Raw genomic sequence first — 25,271 nt, 5'->3', positions numbered from 1 at the left:
AGGACTTCAGACCTCAGATTTTACATATGAGAACACTAAGACAGAGGTTAAGTGACCTACCCAGGGTTACAGCAATTCAGTGGCCCATGCTGCCTGCCTCCTACATAAAACTAATAAGACTTCAGCGATTGCCCCAAAACAGAACTCATTAATGTTTTCAAGCACTTGTTGAATAGAAGTGTCAACCTGTTTCTATATTCAGCCTTCTGACTCGCAGATGGGGTAGTATGTCTAATGTAAGAGCCCCTTGAGCCTCAAGACAATCACAGGAAACAGATACCTTCTACGATAGAGTATTTTCTTGAAGAAACAAGGATACAGTAACACAAACTGTTCTGAAAGGTGAGGTACACCTATTAGGCTTTCCTCAAAAGAAACATCAAACGATGTCTGCATTTAGGACCTTGGATGTTGTCTGAGTTATCACCCACAACAATCCTCAAGAAAAAAAAACAAAAACAAAACCCCAACCCCCCAAACTTTTCAACCCAGCAGCAGATGAAAAGATCTGTCTCCGTCCTTTTAAAAGGCAGGATTCTCCCCCCACCACAGTCCCTTTCTTTAGTTCACATTTCCACAACAGTTCTTTACATTCAGATGACCGTTTTTACCATTCACATAAAAATGTAGAGTCATCTTAACACTTGCTCTTTAACCTTCCCCATTGGTAGCAGCCACTACAGATACAAGTAGTGATTTTTTAGTAACATAACATCCATAATGTAATAATTTTACTTTGAATAATGTTATGGGGCTAATATGCTAGAATCTAAACTGTGCTGTTGGAGATAAAACCCTCTCATACCACTCTACAGCAGAATCTTCATGTTTCAGCATTTGTGCTGAAATGTAAGAGCAGCACAATGCAATTTGGACTAGATGAAGAACTTTCTTCTGTTTCAGCCATGCAAATGTTGGGAAGATGACCTCTAAGAAATATTTAAATTTACCTGATTTTTGTTGGGTACTTTTGGGATTACTTTGGTTACAGTCCCATCAAAATGTTCAATGCTGATATCTTCAAAAATAACAGTTCCTTGAGGCAGTAGTCTTACATCTGTTGCGACTTCTTTACCCTATGAGCAGAAAGTAAATCAAAACAAGGTAAGAGGTATAAGTTACCAGAAGACTGTCAGTTTTTATATGTATTTGAATCTTGTCTTCAATTTTACTGAATTTGATCTTACATTTCTGTCTTTGATTGTAAACTCCACATCATCACCAGGCTGTAAGGCTTCTAAGTCACCTTTAAATTCACTATAGTGAAAGAATATCTCCTTTACGACATCGCCCCTTTCAATAAATCCAAAAGCCTCCTAAGAGAACATACAATGTTTAGCAAATAGTCAACTGTCTAAAACACCAAGACAACAGCTTTACTTTGAAGTCTGATAAAAAGTAAAGTCCTCAGATAAAACCAAGCAATGAGAAAAAGCCAAATAAAATGTTGCAGACTAAATGTGCCCCCAGATGATCTACAGCAGACTTAACCACTGGAGACTCAACCAACCTCAACCACCGCTGGTGGCCCCAGCAACCAACACCAAAGCAGTGCATCCAGGAGCAACAGGGAGGGGCTTCTACTCCCTCCTCCCCCAAAAACAGCCCAGGAGGCTGTGACCACAAGAAGAGCTCCTGGTGGTGTCATTTGAGAAACGCTGATCTACAGCTACTGAACCATTTGTATAAAGATATTTTTGAAACTTAAGACACATATAATGGGAAAAACAACATTACTACAGCCATCTTAAAGAAAAGAAATAGTCAAGAGTAATTGTGTTAAAAACTGTTAATGGATCAAGTCCTGAAGTGTTTAAGTGCCTTCTGTGCCCAACCTTTACTACGCAGAGCATATACATATATTGTGCCTTTCAAACAGCTCTAAAAAGTTAAGAGTAAATCCTACTTACCTTCATGGCACAAACTACTCCTTGACAGCGGGCTTGTTTCTTTTTCAATAGCATAATGTTACGAGCACTTACAGCACCAGTACTAGGAAAAAGGGTAGATTACGATGACAAAGTGGACCTAAGCAGGGCCTCATAACAATTAGACAAATTTCATAAGCATATCAGATTTAGTACAACTTTCTTATTTGCTATTTGACAGGGCAAGGTAGAGGAAACTAGAACATGCTACTCTTGCCAAGTAAAACTAAAAATCTTTTAAGTAAAGGTCTATTTAGCTAATCTTTTCTTGCTTTAAATATACACCCATTTGCAATTTAAGATCTTTGAACTAAAGCAAGAAATGCTGGACTATTATGTTTGAGATTCGATAGTTCTTTACAGAACCAAATATAAGAGATGCAATTACTTTTAAACTTGATAGAAGTACTTGCATCAGACATACGGCACCTTTGGCCAACACAATCAAAAAGACAGTTTCAGGAATTCTGGTAAACAAGTTTTGATTTCTAAATCTTGTGTGTAAGCACTAGCTTCTATGATAAATTGGAGAATTGGTCTGAATTTAATCAGATGAAACTGAATACAGATAAAGCCAAGTACTACATTTAGGAAGGATACAAAAAAAAAATCAAATGCAAAACTACAAAATGGGGAATAACTGGCTATACAGTAGGATTGGTGAGAAGAACCTGGAAATTAGGGGTGGGGGGGAAATCAAACAACGTAAATGTGATACAGTTTCAAAAATGGCTAATATTCTGGCATTTAACAACATGAGTGTCATAAGATAGACACGAGGTAATTATCCCACTCTGCTCAGCACTGGTGAGGCCTCATCTGGAGCACTGTGTCCAGTTCTGGGTGTCACATCAGTATACATGTGGACAAATTGGAAAGAGTCCTGAGGACAGCAATAAAAGTGATCAAAGGTTTAGAAAACCTGACCTATGAGGAAAAAGTAAAAAACCAGGCATGTTTAGTTTTGAGAAAAGAAGACTGAGGGAGGACCCGATAACAGTCTTCAGATATACGTTAAGGGCTGATACAAAGAGGACTGTGATCAGTTGCTCTCCATGTACACTGAAGGTCGGACAAGTAGTAATGGGTTTAATCTAGACGGAGGAAAGTTTAGGTGAGATATTATGAAAATCTTACTAACTATAAGAGTAATTAAGCTCCGTAATAGCATTCCAAGATAGGTTGTGGAATCCCCACCATTGGAGGTTTTTAAAAAACAGTTTGGACAAACACCTGTCAGGGATGGTCGAGGTTTACTTGGTCTTGCCTAAGTGCACATGACTTCTCAACGTCCCTTCCAGCCCAGCATATCTGAACCATCACACCACATTGTTAATTCGGTGTGTAATAAGAAAATAGAAGTATCAACTTACTGTTTATTTGTATCAATTACAAAATTTATTTTATCTCCAGTTTCCAGCTGTACATTTCCATCAACATCCTCAGGGGTGTAAGTCAGGTAAAACACTTCCTGTAAATTAAGGTTCGCTAGCATTACTCTATTTGCAAAACGCAGCCTCGCCTTAAACAAGATTAAATGTCAATGTGGCATTAATTTAATAATTATTTTCCATTTCAAGTTACACTATTTCAACATTTGTGAAAAGTTGGAAATTGTGAAAACGTTGCATGCGAGAACGTTTTGGTTCCTTGGTGCTCGTGGTTTTGCTGAGTCCATACCCAGCAACTTGAGGAGTTGAAAGGTTTGTACACAGTATTACCATTACATTTAAGTTGATTTCCAAAGGGTAAAAGCGTTAAGTTCAAGAAAATAAAGATCCTATGAACAGTTAGTTGTTAATATTAACTGACATTAAATCATAATCATAACTAGTAAGAATCTATAACTAGGTATTTAGTTCTACATTAAATCCTTTAACAAAGGTATTATGGCAGAGTAAGTTGTAAAAAACATATGGAAGTCAACAGAGGTTTCTATATTTGTGGTAATTAGTGGTTGTAGTTCTTAGAGAAAAATTTAGACTGGGTGACAACGGCAGTTTAAACTGTCTACTTCAAAAACAAGTGCCAATTTTTATTTTTTTTTCTGTGTACAGATCACACTGGTTGGTCACTCAAAAGTTTAAGTAAAATACATGAGTTTTACCCCATTACGTTCGTAGCATACACTCCCTGTTGGACTCTGACCCGGGGCAGCTGGAGATTTACTCTCTAAATTGTGAGGAACAGCGCACACAACCTACCAGTCAAAAAAAAAAAAAAAAAAATCCATTGCTAATCATTTCAGGAGCAGCACTGTGCAATACAAACTGAACTTTAATATCCTCTACTACACACTCAGGGATGCACTTTAAATGTAATCCACAAGAGGATGCCATGCTGCAAAGTTTCAAACTCACAGTACTTCTGCTGACTGTAAGAAGTGTTTGGGGTTAAATAAAAGCCCAAACTGAATCTTCATATTTTTGCCAAAGTCAGATAAAAAACAATTTCAATTTAATTGAAAAATTTATGCAACTAAGATTATGCGTGCAAAAATGGGATTTGTCCTTTTGTATTAGAATAAAATGGATATAAATTATTTGCATATAGAAATTAGACATCAGAGCAACTAACTTGTCCATTTATTCGCTCTTCAGGTAAAATTTCTGGTTTTATCTTCACCAATTTAACAGCAATGGGTTTTCCAGTTCGGCGATCAGAAGATACTTCAAATTCAACATCATCTGCAAGAATCAAAACCACAATAATGACACAGGACTCTCAAGCACCATATTCACATTGTCTATTTAAAAAAAAAAAATCAAAAAAATAAGCAGGAACAAAAGGACAAACAAAAAAAAGTAATGGAAAGGGAGGGAAAAGGAGAAACACGCATAAAGTAATGACATTTATTTGCTCTACACTCTGCTGTCTGAACACAAGTGAACCCTTACTGCTGTTGGAGGCCATTTTGCTTGTGGAAGTTTCTCCTGATAATAATCATTAAGTCTATTCTCCCCTTTTGCTAATGATCTGCGTTTTAAAGTCTTGCCACTTCCAACCTAATTCTAATACCTTCAGCTGACTCAATACTAAATGACATCAGGTTCCATGATAGATGTGTTGTGAAATTCTGTTTTTAATCTTTACTGCCAGATCAAGCAGAACTGTGGGGGAATAATGTCTCCCTACTGAAATAAGGTCACCTATCCCTAGTGTAACTCCACTGAAATTAATGGAGTACATCTGGGAACAACGTAGCCTATGGACTCACAAACAGGGGGAAGTAGGCAGAAGATGTATTGATTTTTGTATATAGTTTCCCTATCCCTAACACTTAAGTTTGTCCCAGCATGACTCCTTCTCAAAGGTAGCCATAAAATAACATCACTGACAGAAGACAAAAGCCTTAAATTACCAAGGATTTTCTCACATTGGTTTTCCTTTCTACTGGGAGATTTCTGATTCATTTGTCAGTTTAGCCACTCAGAAGTAACTGTATGTGTCTGTAGTGGTGGTTAGATGTATCAGAACTGTGTTACAAGGTATAAGACTGCAATTCTTAAAAAAAACCCTCAAATTAGAATGCAGATGTATGGAGTGGAAAATACAGTAAGCAGGAATATTCCTGCTTACTGTATTTTCCACTCCATACATCTGATGAAGTGGGTTATATCCCATGAAAGCTTATGCACAAATAAATTTGTTAGACTAAGTTGCCACAAGGACTCCTCGTTGTTTTTACTGATACAGACTAACATGGCTACCCTTCTGAAACCTATTAGAATGTAGAGAATCTTATTGGTTGACTTATTACCTCCTACTTTAAGCTCCTGCAGGTTGCCATTATACTGTGAACAGTGGAAGAACAGTCTAGCTTGTCGTTCTGAACACTGAATGAATCCATAAGAGGTCAGCAGTTTTTCAATAACCCCAGTTTCACGCAGTGCTGCCGAAGTACCATTGGGGTACCCGTTGTGTCCATTGTTGTGGAGAAGGTTTGGATCAAAGCTCATCTATTTAAAGAAATGAAAGGTAAGCTATAACTATTCCAAAACAAAGTTTCTCTTCCCCACCCTTGAAAAATCTTACACCAGTGCATGATAAGTATAATAAATATGAAGTGAAGAGCCAGTTGAATGTTATGAAAAGACAACTGGCCAACAGGCAAATAAAATTTTGGACAATTCTTCATGATAAATTAAACTACTTTAGAGATATTCTAAGATAGCTTCCTAAATTTGAGTATTACCAATAAATTTAACAAAAACATGTTGTAATGATGACATAAAAATAAAGTCTGCTCATCAGGTCAGATTTCATTCTAATTTACCCGGGCATGTTATTTTGCTTTTTTAAAATTAAATACTGTATTAAGAGCATCCTCAATGGAAGAACTCTTATAGTCACTGCTTTACGTTTGACAGTCTTAAACTAGAATTAGGATCAAGATAAAATATGACCTACTTTCACTGATGAAGTAGGTCATTAAGGAAATTAGGCAATATTAAGATTCTTCCCACATGGAACTAAAACATTTATAAGGCTTTTAAATAGCCACATTTTATTTAAGCATGTTTGTATATATTTGGGGACTGTCAAAGTTAAAGTTTTAGTTAACCAGTGAAAAAGTTTTAACCTGATTGTCATAGTAGTTAAATGTTGGTTGGAGCTTGGCAGGACTTTTAAAAAACTTAATTCAATAATAATGGAATTAGAAGGAAAAAAAGTTAAGATTTATTCAACCATCCTTTAACTTTTCTCTATAAAAGACTCTTCTTTAAATACATTTCAGTATTGTGTGTATCTGTAAAGAACTATTTCTTTAGATTTATAAATATGCAACGTGGGAACCCCCCATTGCTCTGCATAAGAATCCCTTATTCTTAACACTTTGAAACTTGGAAGTAGAAGTGTGCTATTTATGTTTTAAAATAAGATCAAATTAGTAACCATTATAAAAAGGAGGCCCTAACAAGAAACCATGAACATCGTGCAATTCACAGAGAGCAGTCAAGACAAAGTGCCATCAACATGCAGTTTGAGATACTACATTTAATGTTTTCACTTGTTGCAGTTTCCAATGTATCTGTTTAAGAAACTGATTGCAGGTTTCCCTTTTGTTCTCAGATACCTATATATTCTGATCTGTCACAGCACCAAGCAGAGTAACACTCAAAACTAGTTAACATTAATAGGGTTAAAAGGCTTCAGAATAGCTTGTATAATGGCAATACTTTTTAACTACAGAACAGAGGATTAGGCACTCAGTGTACTCAAGTCTATGGTTAAGCAGTGCATATTAGCGTTTGCCAACCAGAGTGAAGTTAATGATCGAGGCAGGTAGCACAACTCTGGCTGTAAATTTCTTAAGCCACAAAACAGTAGTGGATTTCCTGTTAAGTAGGATGGACAGTAAGCCTAGGGCAATCAAATACCTGCAAGGGTCAGGTTCTGACTCTTTCTCAAAGAGAAACTACATCAATGCTTTGGGTGGTGGCATAAGAGAAGAGTGACATGATTTTCAGTCTGGAAGTTATTGCTAACCGAGGGGACTGTGCTTGCTGCTTCTCAACAGAACTTCACTTGGAACACGTTACATACGGACTTTTTAAAAGTGAAGTAGTGTCATTTAAGGGTGTCAACACAGCCCACAAGTGCTGTTTTAGTTTTATGATCCATCCCAACCCCTCATTTTATAGTTTAAGATTAAAGGCAGATGGGGTAGCTTACACTAGGAAATAGTCACAGTCAATAATATACATCCCCACAGGATACACTTGGACCAAGTGGCAGTTAAACACCCCCCCCCCCCCCCCCAAACAAAGCGGGCCGGAGGGGAGGAGGCGCGGGGAATGACATTTTCATGTGGTAAAAGTTTCTGAAACAGATACAGGAAAAAAAAAAGTCTAGGATTTCCAACTGGCTCAGAAGGAATTGGATTCTTTAACTTGTTAAAGGGTTTGATATTAGAAAAGTTGAAAAGAGAGAATGTGCAAAGTTGTTAGCCCCTAAGATTCCCCATGCTATTAAAACATAGATGTATAGACTGCTGCCCTGACTTACAGATCTCTGATACAGGGGGGTCCTCTTCTGCTTTTTAGACCCAGATGAGGTAGAAGATGAAGAGAAAGGTAAAAGAAGAGAAGGAGGGGGAGCTGCAGGAGGGGGGAGAGGATCTGATGACACAGTATAATGGTTCTCCATCTCATACAGCTGTGATAACATAGTACAATATTATAACTAGTCAAAATTTAGCACAACTTTAAAGACACGCAAGTCAATGTTAGTCAAGTCCATATCCTATAAGAGGTTAAACTAATTAGAACTTCACACTGAAATAGTAAACCCGCATTTCAGTTGTTTGCACAGGTTTACTGAATTGTTTTCAAGAAAAGCATACATGGCTACATTTCTAGTCCTGCATTTCCATTTTCTTTCCACTCACAGGTTGGCTCAAATTAGCAGGAGCATAGCCAAGTGCTACACAAAAGCTAGAGGCTAAAAGGGGATAAACATTGGAAGGAGAAGTGTATAGAAGTACCTCTAGAGCAGAGGTAGTTACCACAGATGTTGTACATGGACTAATTAAAATCCTCTAAACTACAATTATAATAGCAGTTGCTAAAAATCAACTCAATTCAGAGCCCCTTTCATCTTCAAACTTCTTCCATTGTACAGTATGCTCCCCACTAGAACAGGATAGATGGTATTCTATTGTCCCATTTTAAAGGGAGAGCAGAACAGATTAGTTTAATGGAAGCAGTAGTTACCACTTCAGCGAGATTGAACCTGACACTACCAACAGTTGTCAGGGGATCGGATATGGCTCCCACTGAAACCTGTGGGAAGATTCTCATGGACTTAAATGGGTACAGGGTCAGGGTTTTGCTTTGTATCTATGCCAGTGGAGAGTTCCTCCAAATTAAATTCCATAGAAATCCTGTGTCCAGCAATACATTACTCAAATTGGAATATCTGAAAGTTGAAAGACTAGTTAAGTCTGACAGAACCTATAATTTTAGGACGGCTTGAGTGTTCCATCTTTCCCATTTTTATTAACGTTCTATATCTTTCATTATAAAAGCTTCTCTGTGACCGAGAGGGCAGAACATAGACAAAGACAAATCCTGAGCGGTGCTGAGCACTTGAAAACTCATCTATTCTTACTGGAAATTGCAAGTGGTACACTTCCTGCAGAATGCAGTCCTTCATGTAATTTCCAGAGCAAGCTGAACCCTTCTCTTGCCCTAGATTTTAACTGTTCTCCATTTGGTATAGTAGCAAAATTGCTGGCCACTGTACAAGCCTTAGTTTAGGCAGCTGATTTCTCTTCAGCCATATTTAGCATTTTATTAAAAAGCCTTGAAGCATGTCATAGAAAGATCTGTTCTTCTATGGAGCTAGGGTACAAGTGAAAATACTGAAAACTAATCATTTATGGTAAATATTAGATAAAAATGCAAACAGTTTTATGAACAGTTTCTGTACAGTCAAGTTAACTATCCCAGGTTTTGTTGCCATCACATTAAAACTTGTAACTGAACAAAACAAGTTTGGATCAGTAAAGTTATATGTGAGGCAGGACACTTTCCTTCTCCTGTGAAAACAGTAACTCCACCAAACTGCTTCAAAATCATTTTTCCTATTTTCTTGGGACATCCTAAGCGACAGGAAACATTTCATATTCAGGTTTCAGAGTAGCAGCCATGTTAGTCTGTATTTGCAAAAAGAAATGGAGTAGTTGTGGCACCTTAGAGGCTAACAAATTAAGGTGCCACAAGTATTCCTTCTCTTATTTCATATTCAGTTATATCAGAATAAGAGATTTTTCTGCTACGCTGGAATTTTTAGAGCTTTCTGATAAGCCATAATGATGTGTTAAAAGAAAGAATGAATCCATACAAAAGTGAAAAGCTTTTAAGAAACCTGACCACTTTACCTTAGTCTTGTTCAGACTGATGCAATTTCTCAACTCAGTAATAACTTCTATGACTGAATAAAATGTTTCAAATATGAAACCCCACAGACACCAGGAAAACAAATCAAGTATCAAGAAATACATCAACTAAAGCTTAACACAAGAATTAGTTACATTCTCAGTTTAAACATTAGCAAGTAGTACAAGCTTTAGAGAACACCTAAAGAGTTTTAGTTGCTATACCAAAATGTACTAGTACATGATATCATGGAGATAATATCAAACGTACTTACCACTATAACACTAGATCCAAAGGCAAAATTCTAAAGCTACAAGAAGCTTCAAAACCATAACCGTGGTATATTCAGACAGATGCTCAAAATATCTTTATTCCTTAAATGTTACAATGATCAGAACGCCCTCATCAGCTCTACACTGTAGCAGAGCCTTCTGCCATAAGCCTAAATCAGACCAGAATTTCAGTCTTTGGGATACCCACCTTCAAAGTGGTGCAGCCCCTAGGGCACCTCCCTCTGTAAGGCAGACAGCATCAAGGGAATGCAACACCTTTAAGTACTCCCTATAGATTGGCTTTAACAGCCATCAACACTAAAATTTATTTTAAAAAAGAGGAGCTGGTGTCCTGAAAACTGTCAGTAGTGAGGAAATGGTTGGGGGAAGGGAATGAAATGATTTTCAAACTGAAAATAGTTCAGCAACAGTATGGGTGAAGCAATTAACCTACTCTGGAAGAGCTATAGTGATGGTGGCAGACACCTCACATTGATAAGAGGGCCCCAAGTTTTATTAAATCCATTTGAAAAATGGACTCTGCATGCTTCTGAAGTAGAACTGCCAGTAAATGCCAGATATCTTGGAACTAGAGGTATTCAAGTGTTACAAATATGCAAAAAAATTAAAAACTACGTTCAAAAAAACCTCAACTAACAAGGTAAAGACACTTTGCTGTCATTTCTCTTGCTCAAAAGGAAGTTTTTGCATTATACCATTTGAGCTAGTTTGGGTTTAATTTTAAGACATTCCAGAATGGTGAATTTTTTTTTTTTTTTAAACTGATTGGCCATAAGATAAATTCAGTCCAATAGGAGATGCATTGCCCAGGTTGACACGAACATATGCAGTAGGGGAAGAAAACAGCAAGGAAAATTCAACAAGTTCTTTCCAAGCGCTTGATGTATTTCTACATCTATTTCAACTTAATTTTATAATGCTGAATATAACAAAATCAAACACGGTAACTGTGTCAATTTATATGGGCCGCTTATCCAGAGTCCCATCACAAAAGGTGCTCTTGAGGCAGCTTCCAAACAAGAGGCCAGATTTAAAAAAGGTTGGCGTTGCTGTACTAGTCTACAGAAGCCTGGATTGTTTTTTTGCAATGCAGAAGCCAGATGCTTTTTGCTAGACTGGACCCATGGGTACTCTCCAACTCAGCAGTCCACTACTAAAAGAAGTCATCTTGTACATCTAACCTTACAGTTTACAGATGTGGGGACTATCAACTGCAGCAATATCCGTATTTGAGGAAAAATAGGAATTTTATTAAAAAAGATAACGATTTAAAACATTAGAGTAAACTGATATTTCAAGAGAAACCTGGAAAAAATTGCAGAAGCTTTGAGAAATGATTGCATGCATTTACAAGGTTGCTTTCATTTAAAACTATTTATGGGGTGTCTTTAGGAATTGTTACTTGTAGTTTGTACGCACTTGGCCAGTAATGGAAAGCAATCTGGTTCTATTAATTCTACCCTCATACATTTGAGACCAACAAACACTAGCCTATGCAATAGTGAAAATTTGTTAAGTTTTATGTTATATGCCAAATAATTGAAGGATTTAGTTCAGAACCATTTATAACTGTTTAATATAGATAGTACAAGCACCAACCTCGCAGTGATATTCAAATATTGCACTTTCAGTAGTATTCGCGGATTCTTCTGTTTCAGCACACGTTTCAAAGTATGAAGACTGCTATTATTAAAAAAAAAGACAGCGAGAGGAAAATGATCTATCAAACTACTAAAGAATATAACTGCTGCTGCACTGGGGAGTTTCAGTGCAGCACTGGAGAAAACAAAGACTACTAGCAGCGTTGGGACGTGCTCTTTTGAAGCTGTTGAGTAGGCACAAACTTCTTGTTTCAGATCAAGTGTTGTGTCTTCAGTGTAGGTTTACTCTTCTTTGGTCTTGTCTTGTTGTTACAATGTGGCGTGTTCCTTTCCTGATCTGAACTTGAAGCAGCAGTTTCAGGTGGTAAATTCTGTTCTGTTACACTTCATACTGGAGAAGGAAAAAAAAAACACAAACACACACTAAGTATACTTGGGATAAACATATTACAGACCATAAATTCTGACCACCAGGTACTTTGCCACTACCTTAATGCTGCAGGTTTGTCCCATGATGGGCAAGATTATCTGCTTTTACAGATGCCCTCTAGTTTTCCCATTTTTGGTCTTAGATACCCAAGAGGATCCACCTCCAACCACGAAGAGAACAAACATTTCCAACTCATGACGGCCTCTGCAGATGCAGTAATGCTTCCCAAGAAAGCAACAAATTTTATTACATATCAAAACACTGCAACAGTAACCTTGCTTTGATCAATACCAAGTGAACAAAAGGTGTCATTTATGTGAATTCGAACCTTTTCCCCTAAACTGTTTATATCAGGGATCGGCAACCGGCAGCACATGAGCTGATTTTTAGTGGCACTCTGCTGCCAGCCAGGGTCCCGACTGCCAGCCCCGCTCTGCCCGCTGCCTGCCTGGATGAACGGAACTCCAGGCTGGCAGTGGGCTGAGCAGGGCCGGTGGCCAGGACCATGCCTGGCAGGGTCTGGTGGAGGGAACCCCAGACCGGCAACAGGCTGGGCAGCTCAGCCCGCTGCCGTCCTGGGGTCCTGGCACCTGACAGCCGGGGTCCTGGCCACCAGCCCCGCTCAGCCCACTGCCAGTCTGGGGTTCCGGCTGCTGGCCCCTGGCATGCAAAACCTTAAATTACAGTAAATAAATGAAGACTTGGCACACCACTTCTCAAAGGCTGCCAACCCCTGGTTTATATGATCCATTTGACAGCACTTTATGTTTAGTCAGTTTCACAGTTTAATCAACAAGCCTTCCCTGCTGTTAATATGGGTCTTGGACACAACCAGAAACTTTAAAAAAAACCCCAATGTGGTCAGGGAGATATAGGTGCAGGTCTAGTACCTAGAACTACTTTGTCTTTGTATAAACTTAACTGATTTGCAACTGATGGTGTCCCTTGAATCAGTCATTGCTGTAAGTGAACAAACAGTATACTCGGACAATATAGATAAGTTGTACCATCAAGTGTCATTTTATGACATTTCAAAACCTCATTATGCAACACCTAGAGCCAATGAACAGCATAATATTAGACTATTTCTTTCTGTAGTAATCACTGGGCATTACAATCCTTTCCGAACGTGTACTGTTTCAATTTCCACAAGCAGAGGGCTTAAAAGGGAAACAGACATCTAATATATCGGGCTACTAGGTGAAAGATAAACGATTTAGGGCATAAGTATATCCTGCACACAAGCCAGTACAAGTGTGTTCCCTGGATGAGAAAACAGTGAAGTTACATATTGCACAATTGGTTGAAACACTACTCATTGAGAAGTTATCAATGGCTCACTGTCAAACTGGGAGGGCATATCTAGTAGGATCCTATGGGGTCAATCCTGGGTCTAGTATTATTTAATATTTTCCATTAACAATTTGGATAAGGCAATGGAGAGCATGCTTACAAAATTTCCAGGCAACACCAAGGTGGGAGGAGTTGGAAGTATTGTGGAACTCAGGATTAGAATTCAAAAGGACCTTGACAAATTGGAGAATAGGACTGAATTCAACAAGATTAAATTCAATAAAGGCAGTGAAGTAATTTGCACTTAGGAAGCAAAAACCAAATGTACAACAAAATGAGGAATAACTGGGTTGGTGGTAGTACTGCTGGAAAGGATTGGCAGAAGGTTAAAGTGGATCCACAAATAAAATACGAGCCATCAGTTGATGCAGCTGCAAAAAAGGCTAATATTCTGGGGTGTATTAACACAAAAGTTGTAAGTAAGATGAGAAAATCATCACACTCCGCTCAGCACCAGTGTCCAGTTCTGGGTATCACACGTTAGGAAAGATGTGGAAAAATTAGGAAGAGCCCAGAGGACAGCAACAAAAATGATCAAAGGTTTAGAAAACCTGACCTATGAGGAAAGGTAAAAAAATCAGGCTTGAGAAAAAGACGAATAAGGGGGTACCTGATAATAGTCTGTAAATATGTTAAGGGCTGTTAGAAAGAGGAGCGTCATCAATTGTTCTCCATGTCCACTGAAGGCAGAACAAGAAATAAAGGGTTTAATCTGCAGCAGGGGAGATTTAGGTTAGATATTAGGAGGTTCTGGACTCCCCATCAGAGGTTTTTAAGAACAGGTTGGACAAACATCTGTCAGGAAAGGTCTCGGTTTACTTGGTCATGCCTCAGTGCAGGGGGCTAGACTTGATGACTTTGAGGTCCCTCCCAGCACTATATTTGTATTATATTCCCCACATCATCTGAAGGCGGAGGACACCAACTCAGCCTATGAGTGCCTTCTTTGCAGCATCATTCCCCCTTTCTCCCAGTAGGACTTGAGAAACCATCATCCACTGTGAAGCACAATACTGACTGAGTCCACACTGATTTAAGATTCCTCCTCCATAATCTGAGAATACCATACCAAGAGGGAAATTTTGGATCATCGGAATCTTTTAAGACAACCCATAACTCTTAACACAACTATGCTACTATGGAGATACAAGAGGGCCTGAGGTACTGCAGAAGCACAAGGCCTCCATGCAAATAGCTCTGATTCAGTGGATCCCTGAAATAATGGGTAAATCCAGAGCCAGATCCACAAGGACAGACTCACTGTTTTGCGGCTAGTGTTCCCCCCTTTCAGTTATACACAATCCTAGTATATCTTAACAACTTTTCCACATAATTAAAACACACCAGCAGTACAAGTTTGCATCTCTCTGCATGATTCAACCTGGAAAAAAAGACACTTGGTTTTTGATGTTTCTTGAAAAGTTTAAGCTTATGGCCGTACCTTTAACGCTCCATCAGGAACAGGGAATTTGAATTAACATTTTGATGAAACATGGGTGGGTCTCTCAGCTCTGCATTTCATCCAGCTTGTCATAAAAAGCTGAGAATGTGCACCAAACTTTGAAGTTATTTATAACTATGTTTCCAAAAAGCATTAGGTTTTTAAGATTTCTCCCCTCACTACACCCACACAACACCTGCAACAAAACAAGCTATTTGAGAGATGCAGAAGAGAGTAAACTGAAAAGCTTTACCAAAATCAAGTGACAGTATCCACTTGACCATAATGTACAGAGACCATGCTGTCTTAAGAAGGGCCAATTGTTACCATGTAGCATTGTCAGTGCATATGAAGATTATATACTGACTTGACACAGAAGAAAATGAGGAAGGATGGAGAGAACCTACTGAGATGGTTGGGGGAAGGGGGATGCCTTGCAAACAAGTCAGGACCCCCTTATTAAAATACTTTTCATCCAAATTGCCTAGCACGCTATTGGTACTGTTAAATTAATGCTACATTAAACACTTTTTAGCCTTGCAAGAACATGACTTAGTTCTTTCATGAAGCTATTCAAAACATTTCTTATCCTAATTACAAGTCTGCCTAGGGCTAATTTAATTAGATATGGAAAAATTTTTAGCATACTTTCATTTCATAAAACTTTGGTTTGATGTAAGATGAGTTTACCATTCTTACAGTATTGAGAAAGGTTTGGTGAGTCAGACAGAACTTGAGTAAAATCTGAATGTGTGTCTGCCTCAAATTCTTTACTTTTCAACTCAGCTGCTATAAATACTCCTCCCAGCCATAAACACAGAGAGCAGCTGCCCAGCCCTCAAGTCACACTGGTCTCTGCATTTGTATATTTACAGCAGAGAGGATTAACTCAGAGACAAAGCTAAAGCTATACATGTTTTGCAGTTCAAGGTCTCTCAAGTTTTAATTAGTTTAAAAAAGAGGGTTATTAAGTACTCCGCACATGCATGTTTTCAGTTCATCAGAATCAAAAAATTGCAGAGCTTAAGCCACAACCATTTTCTGTTACCCATTCTTTTGAAACTGGGATGTATTCTCATGTAGTTTCAAAACACAACGCAACAGATGGGGTTAAAACACCATTTGTGTTTAACTCAAATGTGATTATAATATATCTCAAGAGAACAATGCTGCCATGTTTAATGGAAATTGGATGTTACATTTTTACCTAGCAAGCCACAGCTCTGAAGACAATACTAATAATTTATAGTAAAGTTACTTTGGAGATCCTTCAAATAGTTCATTGTTTAAGCACCTTCTATCAGCTAAAGGCAACAGAAGTAAGAACTCCAGAAGACTCCACAGGATATCCACAAAACTCGGGCAATGCAGTAGCAATTGTTAGATGCTATTGATCTGAAGCTGAGATTGTTTAAAAGCATGAGAGAGACTGGGAGGGGAGAGAAATCAAGGTAGATGTTGAAGTGACAAATTTGTTAGTAGGCCATGCAAGTTAACAGATGTATTTAACAACAATTCAAACTGGAACAATGGTAAATATTAAAGCAAACTTAGTTTTATCTTTTAAACTGGTCTAGAGCTAGCCAGTGTATCTTGTGGAATGACGTTATTACTCCAGACAAAGAACAGAATCTGATGCATCAGTCTCATTAGCGGGGCACCCACTGGGGCCTGCAGCAAACCAAGAGGCTCATGCAGACATTTACAGTGCACTGGAACATGGTATCCAGACGCATGTTAGGTTGGAGGGAGCGGCAGCCTCCCCATCCAGGCCTCCATGCGTCTCCAACACGTTACTTTGCAGCAAAATGGTGGCCGCTGGGAAAGACTGAGGAGAAAAAACCCCACGGACGCCCTGGCTTGGGGTGGTGCCGAACTCCTCAGCCCCGAACGCGCTGCGCAGAGAAGCAGCGCTGCCCTGCCGGGGGCTGCTAGCCGAGGCTCAGCGGAAAGGGGTGAGGGCCGGAGGCCCAAGCATGACAAAGCATCGGCCCGAGAGGGCGCTCCTCCCCGCAGCCCCGCGAAGGCAGGCCGTACCCCACGGCTCCCCGGCCATGACGGCTCCCCGACGAGCCAGCAGGCGCAGGGCCTGCGACCCTCGCCGCATACAAAGGGGGGGGAAGGAAAATGGCGGCTGCTCCCCCACACACAAAGGAAGAGAGGCCTGGCTCCCTCCCGGGCGGGGCTAACTGCGCGCTGCATGCCGGGACCCGTAGTTCTCCCCCGCTCCATCCCCAAGAGCCCCTCGGCAGGCCCCTCACAGGGCACCTCGCAACCCGTCGTCCTCCCCGCGCCCAGGCCCCACCAAGGCAGCACCGCCCAGGCCTTCATCCCCCAGCAGCGCTCGCGGGCTGCCCTGCTCGGCGGCTGCCGGGAGCCGTAGTGCTGAAACGGCCCAGGCCCCCGGCCCCGCGCAGCTCGAACTACACCCCCAGCAGTCCCCGCGGCAGGCCGCCGCCCGCGGCACGCTGGGACTCGAGCTGCTCAGGCCCCATCTTCGGCCCACAACCCGCGGGCCCCCCCAGCGGCTCCCGCGCAGGCCGCGGCTTACCGCGCCGGGCCCCCTCGGCCTGCCCGCGCCCCCCCACAGGAAGCGCGGGGGGGGCTCTGCCCGCTCGGGACCGTTGGGCGGAGGGGGCGACGGAGACGCGAGCTCCCAGGCCACGCCAGCCCCTCCCGCCGCCCTCAGAGCTCACGGGGCCCGACTAGGCGGGTGCGGGCGCCCCAGGGCCGCTCCTCGGGCCGCACTTACCCCAACAGCTCAGCGCCCCCGCTCCAGCGCCGCCATGAGCAGCACGGCACAGCACGTAGGAATAAATCCCGGCCTCTCGCGAGAGACCCGTGGGGAGGGGCCGGCAACTAGGGAAGAATGCGCGTGCGCGCGGGGAACTCGATGAGGGGAACGCGCAAGCGCATAAAAGGACCCCCTCCCCCGGGAAAGTGCGCATGCGCCCCCCGGGCAGGGGGCGCTAGTGCGAGAAACGGAGCCAAGGGGCGAGGGCCCCACGTGCCCAGGCCGCTGCCCGGGGGCGCGGCCGAGGGACCCCAGGGCCAGGCTGCAGGGCGAGGAGCGGCGACCCGGGTTCCCGCGAGCGGGGCGCGTCTCGGCTGAGTGCCCGGCGCGCTGCCGGCACGGCCCCTCGCCCGCATCCCGCACCGAGCGCCCGCTGCGCCGGGGCCGCTCAGCGACAACCCCCGGCCCAACGCCGCGGCTCGCTGCCCGCGTGCGCAGACGGCGCTGGTGCGTTTTACAGCCGCCCGAGACTCGCCCCACCAGGCCTAAACGGCCGTGCTTCAAAGCGTAGCTCGTCTGGGTTCGGGCTTCCAATGAAGTTGATCAGTCTAGCCCCCAGTAAGAAATCCCTGTGAAGTTTTGCTGCTCTAGAAGAGGCAGCTGCAGTTGTGTAACGTCTGTATTTGAAAGCATTCGGTTCTAAGCGTTTGAAAATTATTTACAATAACTTACAAAGCTACAGCGTGCTCTACTATCCAGAATGAAAGTACTATTTCAAAATAGCCTTTCCGTGTCAGTCATGAGACCCGAAAGCGCAGGGCAATAGATCTATTCCTGGAAATGTCCATACTGTGTTACAGACAGCTGTTCCACTTTTTTGGATTGTTAACAAGGACATGAGATGCAGCACTACAAGTAAAATGCAGGATTCCTTTGCTCACAGAAAAGCCTGAAATAACTAAGTGAGCTGTCCCTCAGGAAAGCTTATGCTCAAATGAATTTGTTCGTCTCTAAGGTACCACAAGTACTCCTTTTCTTTAAAGAAACCAAAGATACTTTTGCTGCATGGATTTGTCCTGTTACTCTTAAGGGTCAGAAATGTTCAGACCTGAAAGTGAAAAAAACCTAAATAAAATTATTAGGAATAGAAATAAGGATTTATGATAGCTGTTCTCTACAAGTTTTTTCTATTGGGCCCTACTTTGTCTAAAGAGACATTTCACAGTTTTGAAAGAAGGGGTTGTATCCTTTCTCTCCATGGATTAAAGTGCTAAGTAGAAAGCAACAGGAAGAACAAAGTGGTCTTTCAGATGTGGCTAGCCCCTGTTTAAACTTGTGTTGATAGGAAGGGGGAGTAGGGCTTTTCTATTGTTGGCCGCCAGTTACACAACTTCCAGAATCAATAGCGATAAGAGCACTTCACTCTTACGACAGAGCTACAGTCGGAGAGTATATGCTTTCACACAATATAAACATATGTAATTTTACCAATTCACAGCCCTGGTATTACAGTAAAACCCATCATGTGCTAGAGGGTATGTGGACATATAAGAATACAATCCTGTACCCCAGAGAGCTTGCAATGTAAAAGCATTCAGAGCATGTTCCTCAGTCAAATCTGACAGATGGCTGGAATTCCTCAGGAGACACTGCTGCAGAGATACATCACCCTCTCATAGAAGTCAAAGCCCACATTAGTGGAACTAACTCTTTCTGGAGGCTGACTTTTCTTATGCAAACTGGATATCTGTGCACAGAGCACTCATTTTTGTTTTGCCTCTATTATAACTTCTAAATAATTAGTCAAAGTAATTACATTGCATGGGGTTACAAGTGTTGGTAGATATCCATCTATATGAAGTATTACCATGTGACTGTGCTTTAAGAGATTTATTTCAAGAAAAATAAGAAGCCAATATACATACATGATAAATCTGAGATGTAAAGAAAACTATTTCAAGTTGGCTGACTGATTAGAGCAGGCAAATGAGAGAAAGAATTATCCTAGCACACCCCAGTAACGCTAATTTATTTATAGTATCTTCTTCCTTAGAATATTTACAGTGTAAATCAGAATGAAACAGACTGAGCATGTATCTGCTCATTATAGGAACTCATTTGACACTGAAAGTGGCACTGATGGTATATTTAAAGGCATAAAGCTACAATTGGTGCTAAGGAACAACTGAACCAGTTTCTACTAATTAGTCGATGTTTGTACAGCACAGCAGAGCAGCAATTTTCCTGTCAATTCCAAGTTCTGTACTCAGGATCCCAGGTCCTGGTGGTTGCAGTATGGTCATCCAGGCGGTGGAGTCTGAGAAAGGTGCCAACTTATTTCTCAGCACTTCCACTGAGGAAGATAAATTGTGGGAAGGAAAAGAACAGGGAGGTATTTTGCTCTTGGACCAAAGTTCAGATGCTGTGCTGAAAGGTTGGATTTTCAACAGTTAGGCACCTAACTCAGTGACTTCAATGGGAGTTGAGCACCCTTATGCTCTTCTGGAAATCCCTCCAATAGCAATAAGTCAAAGATAACAATACATTTAAGGTCACACATTCTACAGTGAACATTTACGTTTAGAAAAGTGGAATAGCAGAAGTACTCATTAAAACAGCACCCTCTTGACCCCTCTTCCTAGTAAGGATTTCAGTGGTGACTGTCTGAGAAGGCAACTGCTGCTCAGCTTCCAATTTCTTAAACTCCACATCTTAATCAAGCTGCTGTACAACCCAGTGTAGTGTCATGAGTGTGGAATGCATTTACGCCAATCTCACAGCACACATTACCATAAGAGCAAGATCCATAATAAATAATTATTCTGTTTGCAGCTCTACACTGAAGCGCTATGGTAAAAATTACCTTGAATACAGAAAAATTCTGTCTGGTCTCAAAGCACTCACTGAGTTATTCAGAAAAATAGCATTCTAGGTTATTTCATTTATTCTTCAACTGAGATGGAAGAAAGGAGAAGAGAGAATTTTTCTCCCATTATTTTCCTTTCCAGAAGTCCCTTGTCTCTACCCAACTCACACTTGCCAAAGATGTCCTGGGGTGAGGGAAGGAATTCTCTCCCAATCAAAAACATAAGGCCTACATCCACCTGTGTCCAACAAAAATCTCACTCTCAGAAGAGGATGAAGTAAAAACTACACTCTTGCTGGAACTGAGAAGTTTAGTATTAATTCATGAAAATAAATCTTTTGAATACTTGCTAACAGGGATAGACAGCCTGCATTTAAAAATTTATCGTTTCTGGATTAAGAGTGATGCTTTTAAACATTACCTAGTTTTTTGGGCTTTGGGTGTGTTCACTCCTTCCAACACAAGAGCTAGAAAACACGCAAAATTACAACTCTGCCATTCTCTGGGTCTGTTTACAATAAAAAGCAGAGAGTCTGTAGTTAAGTGACATTGTTAACCCAGCCAAATGCTGTGTGGAGAGTTATTTAAAGCAAAATTACAAGAGTGATGTTTAATATTTACAAGAAAACTTCTCCAATAAACGTTTTCACTCATATATATATAAGAAAAAAAATCACAACTTGTAAAATGCTCTATAACCACTGATGAAGTGAGAATGCTAAAGTAGATTTGAATTGCAGGCCACAGAGTTAGATGTCTCCCATTGGGGCTGATCCAGAAACACTCTTCATGAGAGGAAACAAACAACTGCAAGGAGTATAGCTGCATAAATACCACATTGTTAAGCTGCTGTATACTGTTAAGACTGAGCAGCAATACAAACCCTTGCCATTAGAGGGTGACATGAGACAGGGATATCAGGAAACACATGAAGTAATAAAACAGAACTAAGATAAAATGTTTTCCTATACGGTGGTTGGTTTCCATAGAGTTTTGAAAGTCAGGAGTTTGGAGAGAGAGTTATTGTGTGACTTGAGATGCAATGTCAGGCAGCTCCTCTCGCCTCACCTCGATAGTTTCTTTGCTGATGGATAACAGCTCCCGCAGCTCTTTATTTTCAAGCTGCAAAAATCGATATATTGGCTAAAACAGAAATGAACTAATTCATAATTAAAATGTCAGTACTAAAGAGCTCTAACATACTGAAATTGTACAGTGGAGAACAACTCTGCACTGGCAGAGAGGGGAACTAAATAACCTAAGATGTCTTTTCTATCTCTTAATTCTACACATACAGACACCCCCCGCCCCACACCACAGAAGAACCTTGGGTGAATGGAGAGGCATAGGGGCTGTGCTCTTTATTTCACTTTTAAATGTTTTAATTTGGTGCCCAATACACAAAAATAGTGAGCACAGATGGGATATCCCTCTGTCTCTTACTTTCTGCTCTCCATAAATAGATCGTTAGGATTTCCCTTTAAAAAGCCAGCCTGGGTCATATCCTGTATGAAGCAGAAAGGATTTCTCTGAATCAGTCAATATCCCAAAACCTCACCCTTAGTGAGTATGAGTAAGCAACAGGTCCATCCCACAACCAACTTCACTGCCACACCAAGATCTTACCTCCAACTGGGCTAGTTTTTCCTGAATTTTACAGAATTGATCATCATCCATCTGAACAGCTTTTCTCATCACTTCCCCCATCTCACAGATTCTGTCCACGTGACTCTCAATTTCCTGCAAATACATTGAAGCAGGACAATACTATGCTCAGTTGACAGTGGCACCGTTTTACATCTTCTAAATACTTTTCCAATAGCGACAAGTAGGACTACGTCCCTTCTTGAATGAAGTTTATGTATTTTATTAGTTCCTTTTTAAAATGTAGATTTTATTAAGCTGAAGTTGGCTTGGAACTCTGGGTTACTGTTGCAGTGTTTATAGGAAGGAATGGAAGGTGCAGGAGGTCCCATGGCTTATGGAATCAGGAAGGATATTTCAGAGCAGAGTTGTTTGTGGGAAAGGATACAAAGTAAGCATAAAGATAAATGATAGTGGCAGAGCACAGGGTTTTTAAAGTACAGACTTTATTCCCAACACTTGGCAGAAATAGGTAAAATAATGATTACCGCTCTCCCCAACTTACCACAGAATGAGCAACATGCACTTTTAGGACGGGCTCAGCATCCACATCTTTTCTTCCCATTATTAAATGTAACATCTGCTTTCTGTACTTGCTCATGATAAGTTCCAAAGCATCTTGATGTTCCTCCAAGGAGATCCACAACTCTACAACATACAATACAATCATCATGAAACAACAATTTTGAAGGGCACCTTCCGCACTACAGTTATATGAGGTTACCTTCCATTATACACACAGACTTAATAAAGACAAGTTCCTAGCAGGTGGATAAAATCTCCCACACTTCCTGTTCAATTAAGTTACTTTAAAAAGAACATACTGTAAAGTTTTCAAGCAACCCAATTTCCCTCCACCTTGAATTGCACATTTAATTACAATCTAGAGAGAAATAAACCAATACATTACACTATGATGGAAAAGTTACTGGCCTCAGAACCCTGAAGTTTTATTTATACAGCAAACATTTTATTCAATATAATAGGCTCTAGAGAAGAAATAGCCTTTTCATAGGAGATGGATGCCTTTATTTTCATTGTTCCTCAAGTCATTACAGGTACTTCCAAAATGCACGTTTCTAAGCTCCCACCTTTAACACACTTTCTTCATAATAAAACCCCATCAGGAAACTCCACGGAAGGGATTCTTTCTTCTGAGACTTTAATGACAGGGTTAAGAAAGTTCCAAATCATAATGACTTTCCCTCAGTTATACCACTTAAGAATTATAAGAAGCCACTAGGTAAAATGTAAAGTCATAATTGTTGGCAATGCCTTACCTTTGCACATACAGTTAAGCACAAGATGCTAGGTATTTTAGCACATCTGCATTCCCTTTCAAGTTATGCGGTTTATAGATATATAATTTACTATTCTAAAGGTTCTAGGCATTCAAGTGTGAAGAGCAATCATGTAGAGCTAGACTACTAACCTCTGTTTTCCTGTTGCAAGTCTCTGATCTGTGTGTTTTCTTGTGATAGCAAGATGTGAGGTTTGTATTTAGATGTGTCCTTCAGATCAGCTGCATCTTCTTGGTACTTGAAAAACAAAGGGACACTTTTACCAAGGATAACAACATTTGTATAACTCTTTTGCATAGAAGAATGGTGTCTCCTGCACTAACCTTTTCTGACAGTGACGTTCCAATCTCCTTCATGGCTGCCACCCGTTTATGGAGGACAGTCGACTGATCAATGAGAGACTCTGCTGCATTATCATGGTCTTTCAGCCTTTCAAGCAAAGTCTTGGCATCTGTTAAGATCTTCTCTATCGTGCAGGTCATAGTGCGCACTGAGAACAAACAGCGGCAGTAGGTACATATCAGGCACCTGCTTCCCGTGCAGGAAATGCGCCCTCCTGCCTCAGGCGAATTAACAGGAGATTGGCCTGGGACGTGTCTGGGGAGGCCGGAATGCCGAGGACACGACGCTGGGGCGTCTGCCCCCGGCCCGCCCCTGCAGCGCGCGAGGGAACTGCCCGACCGCGGCTCCCCCGGCGGTTGCCAGCTTTCAGCGGATGAATTCCTAGCGGAATCACCACATGACATTACCTTTAATTAAAGATTAATCTTCTAATTCCTGGAGACTCCAGGACAATGCGAGAGGGTTAGGAACCTACCCACGCCCCCCCGCGCACGCCCCCCGCAGCGCGGCTACACTCCCCCAGGCCGAGCGGGACGAGATCCAGTCCCGGCCCGAGGGCGCTGAGGCGGCGCAGGGGCTGCGGCCGGGCCCTCGCAGTCGCTTCCCCGCTGCGCGGGACCGCGGAAGGGCTCGGGTGGCTGGCTGAGGCCGCGGTGATGGGCGCCGCTTAGGCCCCTCCCACAGCCGTAGGGCGGCCTGGCCATGGGGGCGGGGCACCCTTGGACACTCACCTCCTCAGCCGTCGCTTCCGCGTCCCCACCGGGTCCTGCGGGACAGCGCATGCGCGGTATCTCCCCGGGACGGGTCTTGGCACCCCCGCGCGACGGGCGCCTGCGCATGCGTAGTTTCCTCCCTGGCTTGAGCGCAAGAGCGCATGGGCAGCTCTCTCCCCACCCTTCACTCAGGGTCACGCCGGAGTCATTGGTGCAGCGGAGGGTCCGTGTGGGCGGGGCCCCCATGATAACCCCCGACCTCTGACCCCGCTCCCACCCTGGGATCCCAGCCCTACCCCCGGCCCGCGCGGGGCCTGCTCAGCCGGCATCCATCGGCAGCGCGCGGCGCCCTCCGGCTCCGCCCGGCGGGCTGTCTCCATGGCCCAGCGACACCGGAGACCGTGCCTGGCCTGCAACCTGTTCGCCAGGGACCCCTGGCGACGGGGCAGGTCCAAACCCGGCGGGCAGACTGTGGGGCTGGCGATGAGGGAATGGTTGGGGATGAAACGGGAGACCCGTTCCTCTCCCCAGACTCCCTGGGGGTTCTACCGGAGACCCGTTCCTCCCCCCCCCTCAGCGCGCCTGGGGATTCTACCGGAGACCCGTTCCTCCCCCCGCCCCCCAGCGCGCCTGGGGATTCTACCGGAGACCCGTTCCTCCCCCCGCCCCCCAGCGCGCCTGGGGATTCTACCGGAGACCCGTTCCCCCCCCCCCAGCGCGCCTGGGGATTCTACCGGAGACC

The 25,271-nt window shown here is 42.2% G+C and overlaps 2 protein-coding genes across 7 annotated transcripts in view; both read right to left on the bottom strand.

Annotated features, from left to right (window-relative positions):
• Positions 1–17,852, bottom strand: part of CSDE1 (cold shock domain containing E1) — a 50,978-nt gene extending 33,126 nt beyond the window's left edge. The window contains exons 1-9 of one of the 4 annotated variants that reach the window (XM_073320197.1): positions 17,682–17,852; positions 11,704–12,096; positions 5,689–5,887; positions 4,506–4,615; positions 4,036–4,128; positions 3,302–3,399; positions 1,911–1,992; positions 1,188–1,316; positions 951–1,076 (exon numbers count right to left, since the gene is read on the bottom strand). In XM_073320197.1, the coding sequence (XP_073176298.1) occupies positions 951–1,076; positions 1,188–1,316; positions 1,911–1,992; positions 3,302–3,399; positions 4,036–4,128; positions 4,506–4,615; positions 5,689–5,887 (837 nt within the window). In that variant the 5' untranslated portion in view covers positions 11,704–12,096; positions 17,682–17,852. Of the gene's footprint in view, positions 1–950; positions 1,077–1,187; positions 1,317–1,910; positions 1,993–3,301; positions 3,400–4,035; positions 4,129–4,505; positions 4,616–5,688; positions 5,888–11,703; positions 12,097–12,194; positions 12,311–14,929; positions 15,119–17,681 lie in introns of those variants that run through there. The other 3 variants (XM_073320198.1, XM_073320199.1, XM_073320200.1) reach the window with 3 other exon arrangements.
• Positions 17,853–19,538: 1,686 nt separating this feature from the next.
• On the bottom strand, positions 19,539–24,790 carry SIKE1 (suppressor of IKBKE 1). Of its 3 annotated transcripts, none has more exons than XM_073320206.1 (6): positions 24,548–24,636; positions 23,798–23,964; positions 23,606–23,711; positions 22,679–22,821; positions 22,156–22,269; positions 19,539–21,651 (listed from the first exon to the last, which is right to left on the bottom strand). In XM_073320206.1, exons 2-6 carry the CDS (start codon positions 23,954–23,956, stop codon positions 21,550–21,552), a joined length of 624 nt encoding a protein of 207 aa, XP_073176307.1. In that variant the 5' UTR covers positions 23,957–23,964; positions 24,548–24,636; the 3' UTR covers positions 19,539–21,549. The 3 variants fall into 3 exon arrangements, with proteins under 3 accessions (XP_073176307.1, XP_073176308.1, XP_073176306.1); XM_073320207.1 differs by lacking the exon at positions 24,548–24,636 and adding an exon at positions 24,224–24,498; XM_073320205.1 differs by lacking the exon at positions 23,798–23,964 and having other exon boundaries at positions 24,548–24,790.
• Between the last annotated feature and the right edge of the window lie 481 nt (positions 24,791–25,271).

Source organism: Lepidochelys kempii, chromosome 21, assembly GCF_965140265.1.
Source record: "Lepidochelys kempii isolate rLepKem1 chromosome 21, rLepKem1.hap2, whole genome shotgun sequence".
Taxonomy (NCBI): domain Eukaryota; kingdom Metazoa; phylum Chordata; order Testudines; family Cheloniidae; genus Lepidochelys; species Lepidochelys kempii.
Note: the sequence above shows the minus strand (reverse complement) of the source record. Positions and strands in the feature narration are given on the sequence as shown.

Excerpts from the sequence above, each read along its gene's own strand:
- SIKE1 (XM_073320205.1), bottom strand. The coding sequence starts at position 24,775 with ATGGGGGCCCCGCCCACACGGACCCTCCGCTGCACCAATGACTCCGGC. Across the intron at positions 23,712-24,547 it reads CGGAAGCGACGGCTGAGGAG|TACCAAGAAGATGCAGCTGA; the intron begins GTGAGTGTCCAA and ends TTGTTTTTCAAG. Across the intron at positions 21,652-22,155 it reads AAAAACTAGCCCAGTTGGAG|CTTGAAAATAAAGAGCTGCG; the intron begins GTAAGATCTTGG and ends CGATTTTTGCAG.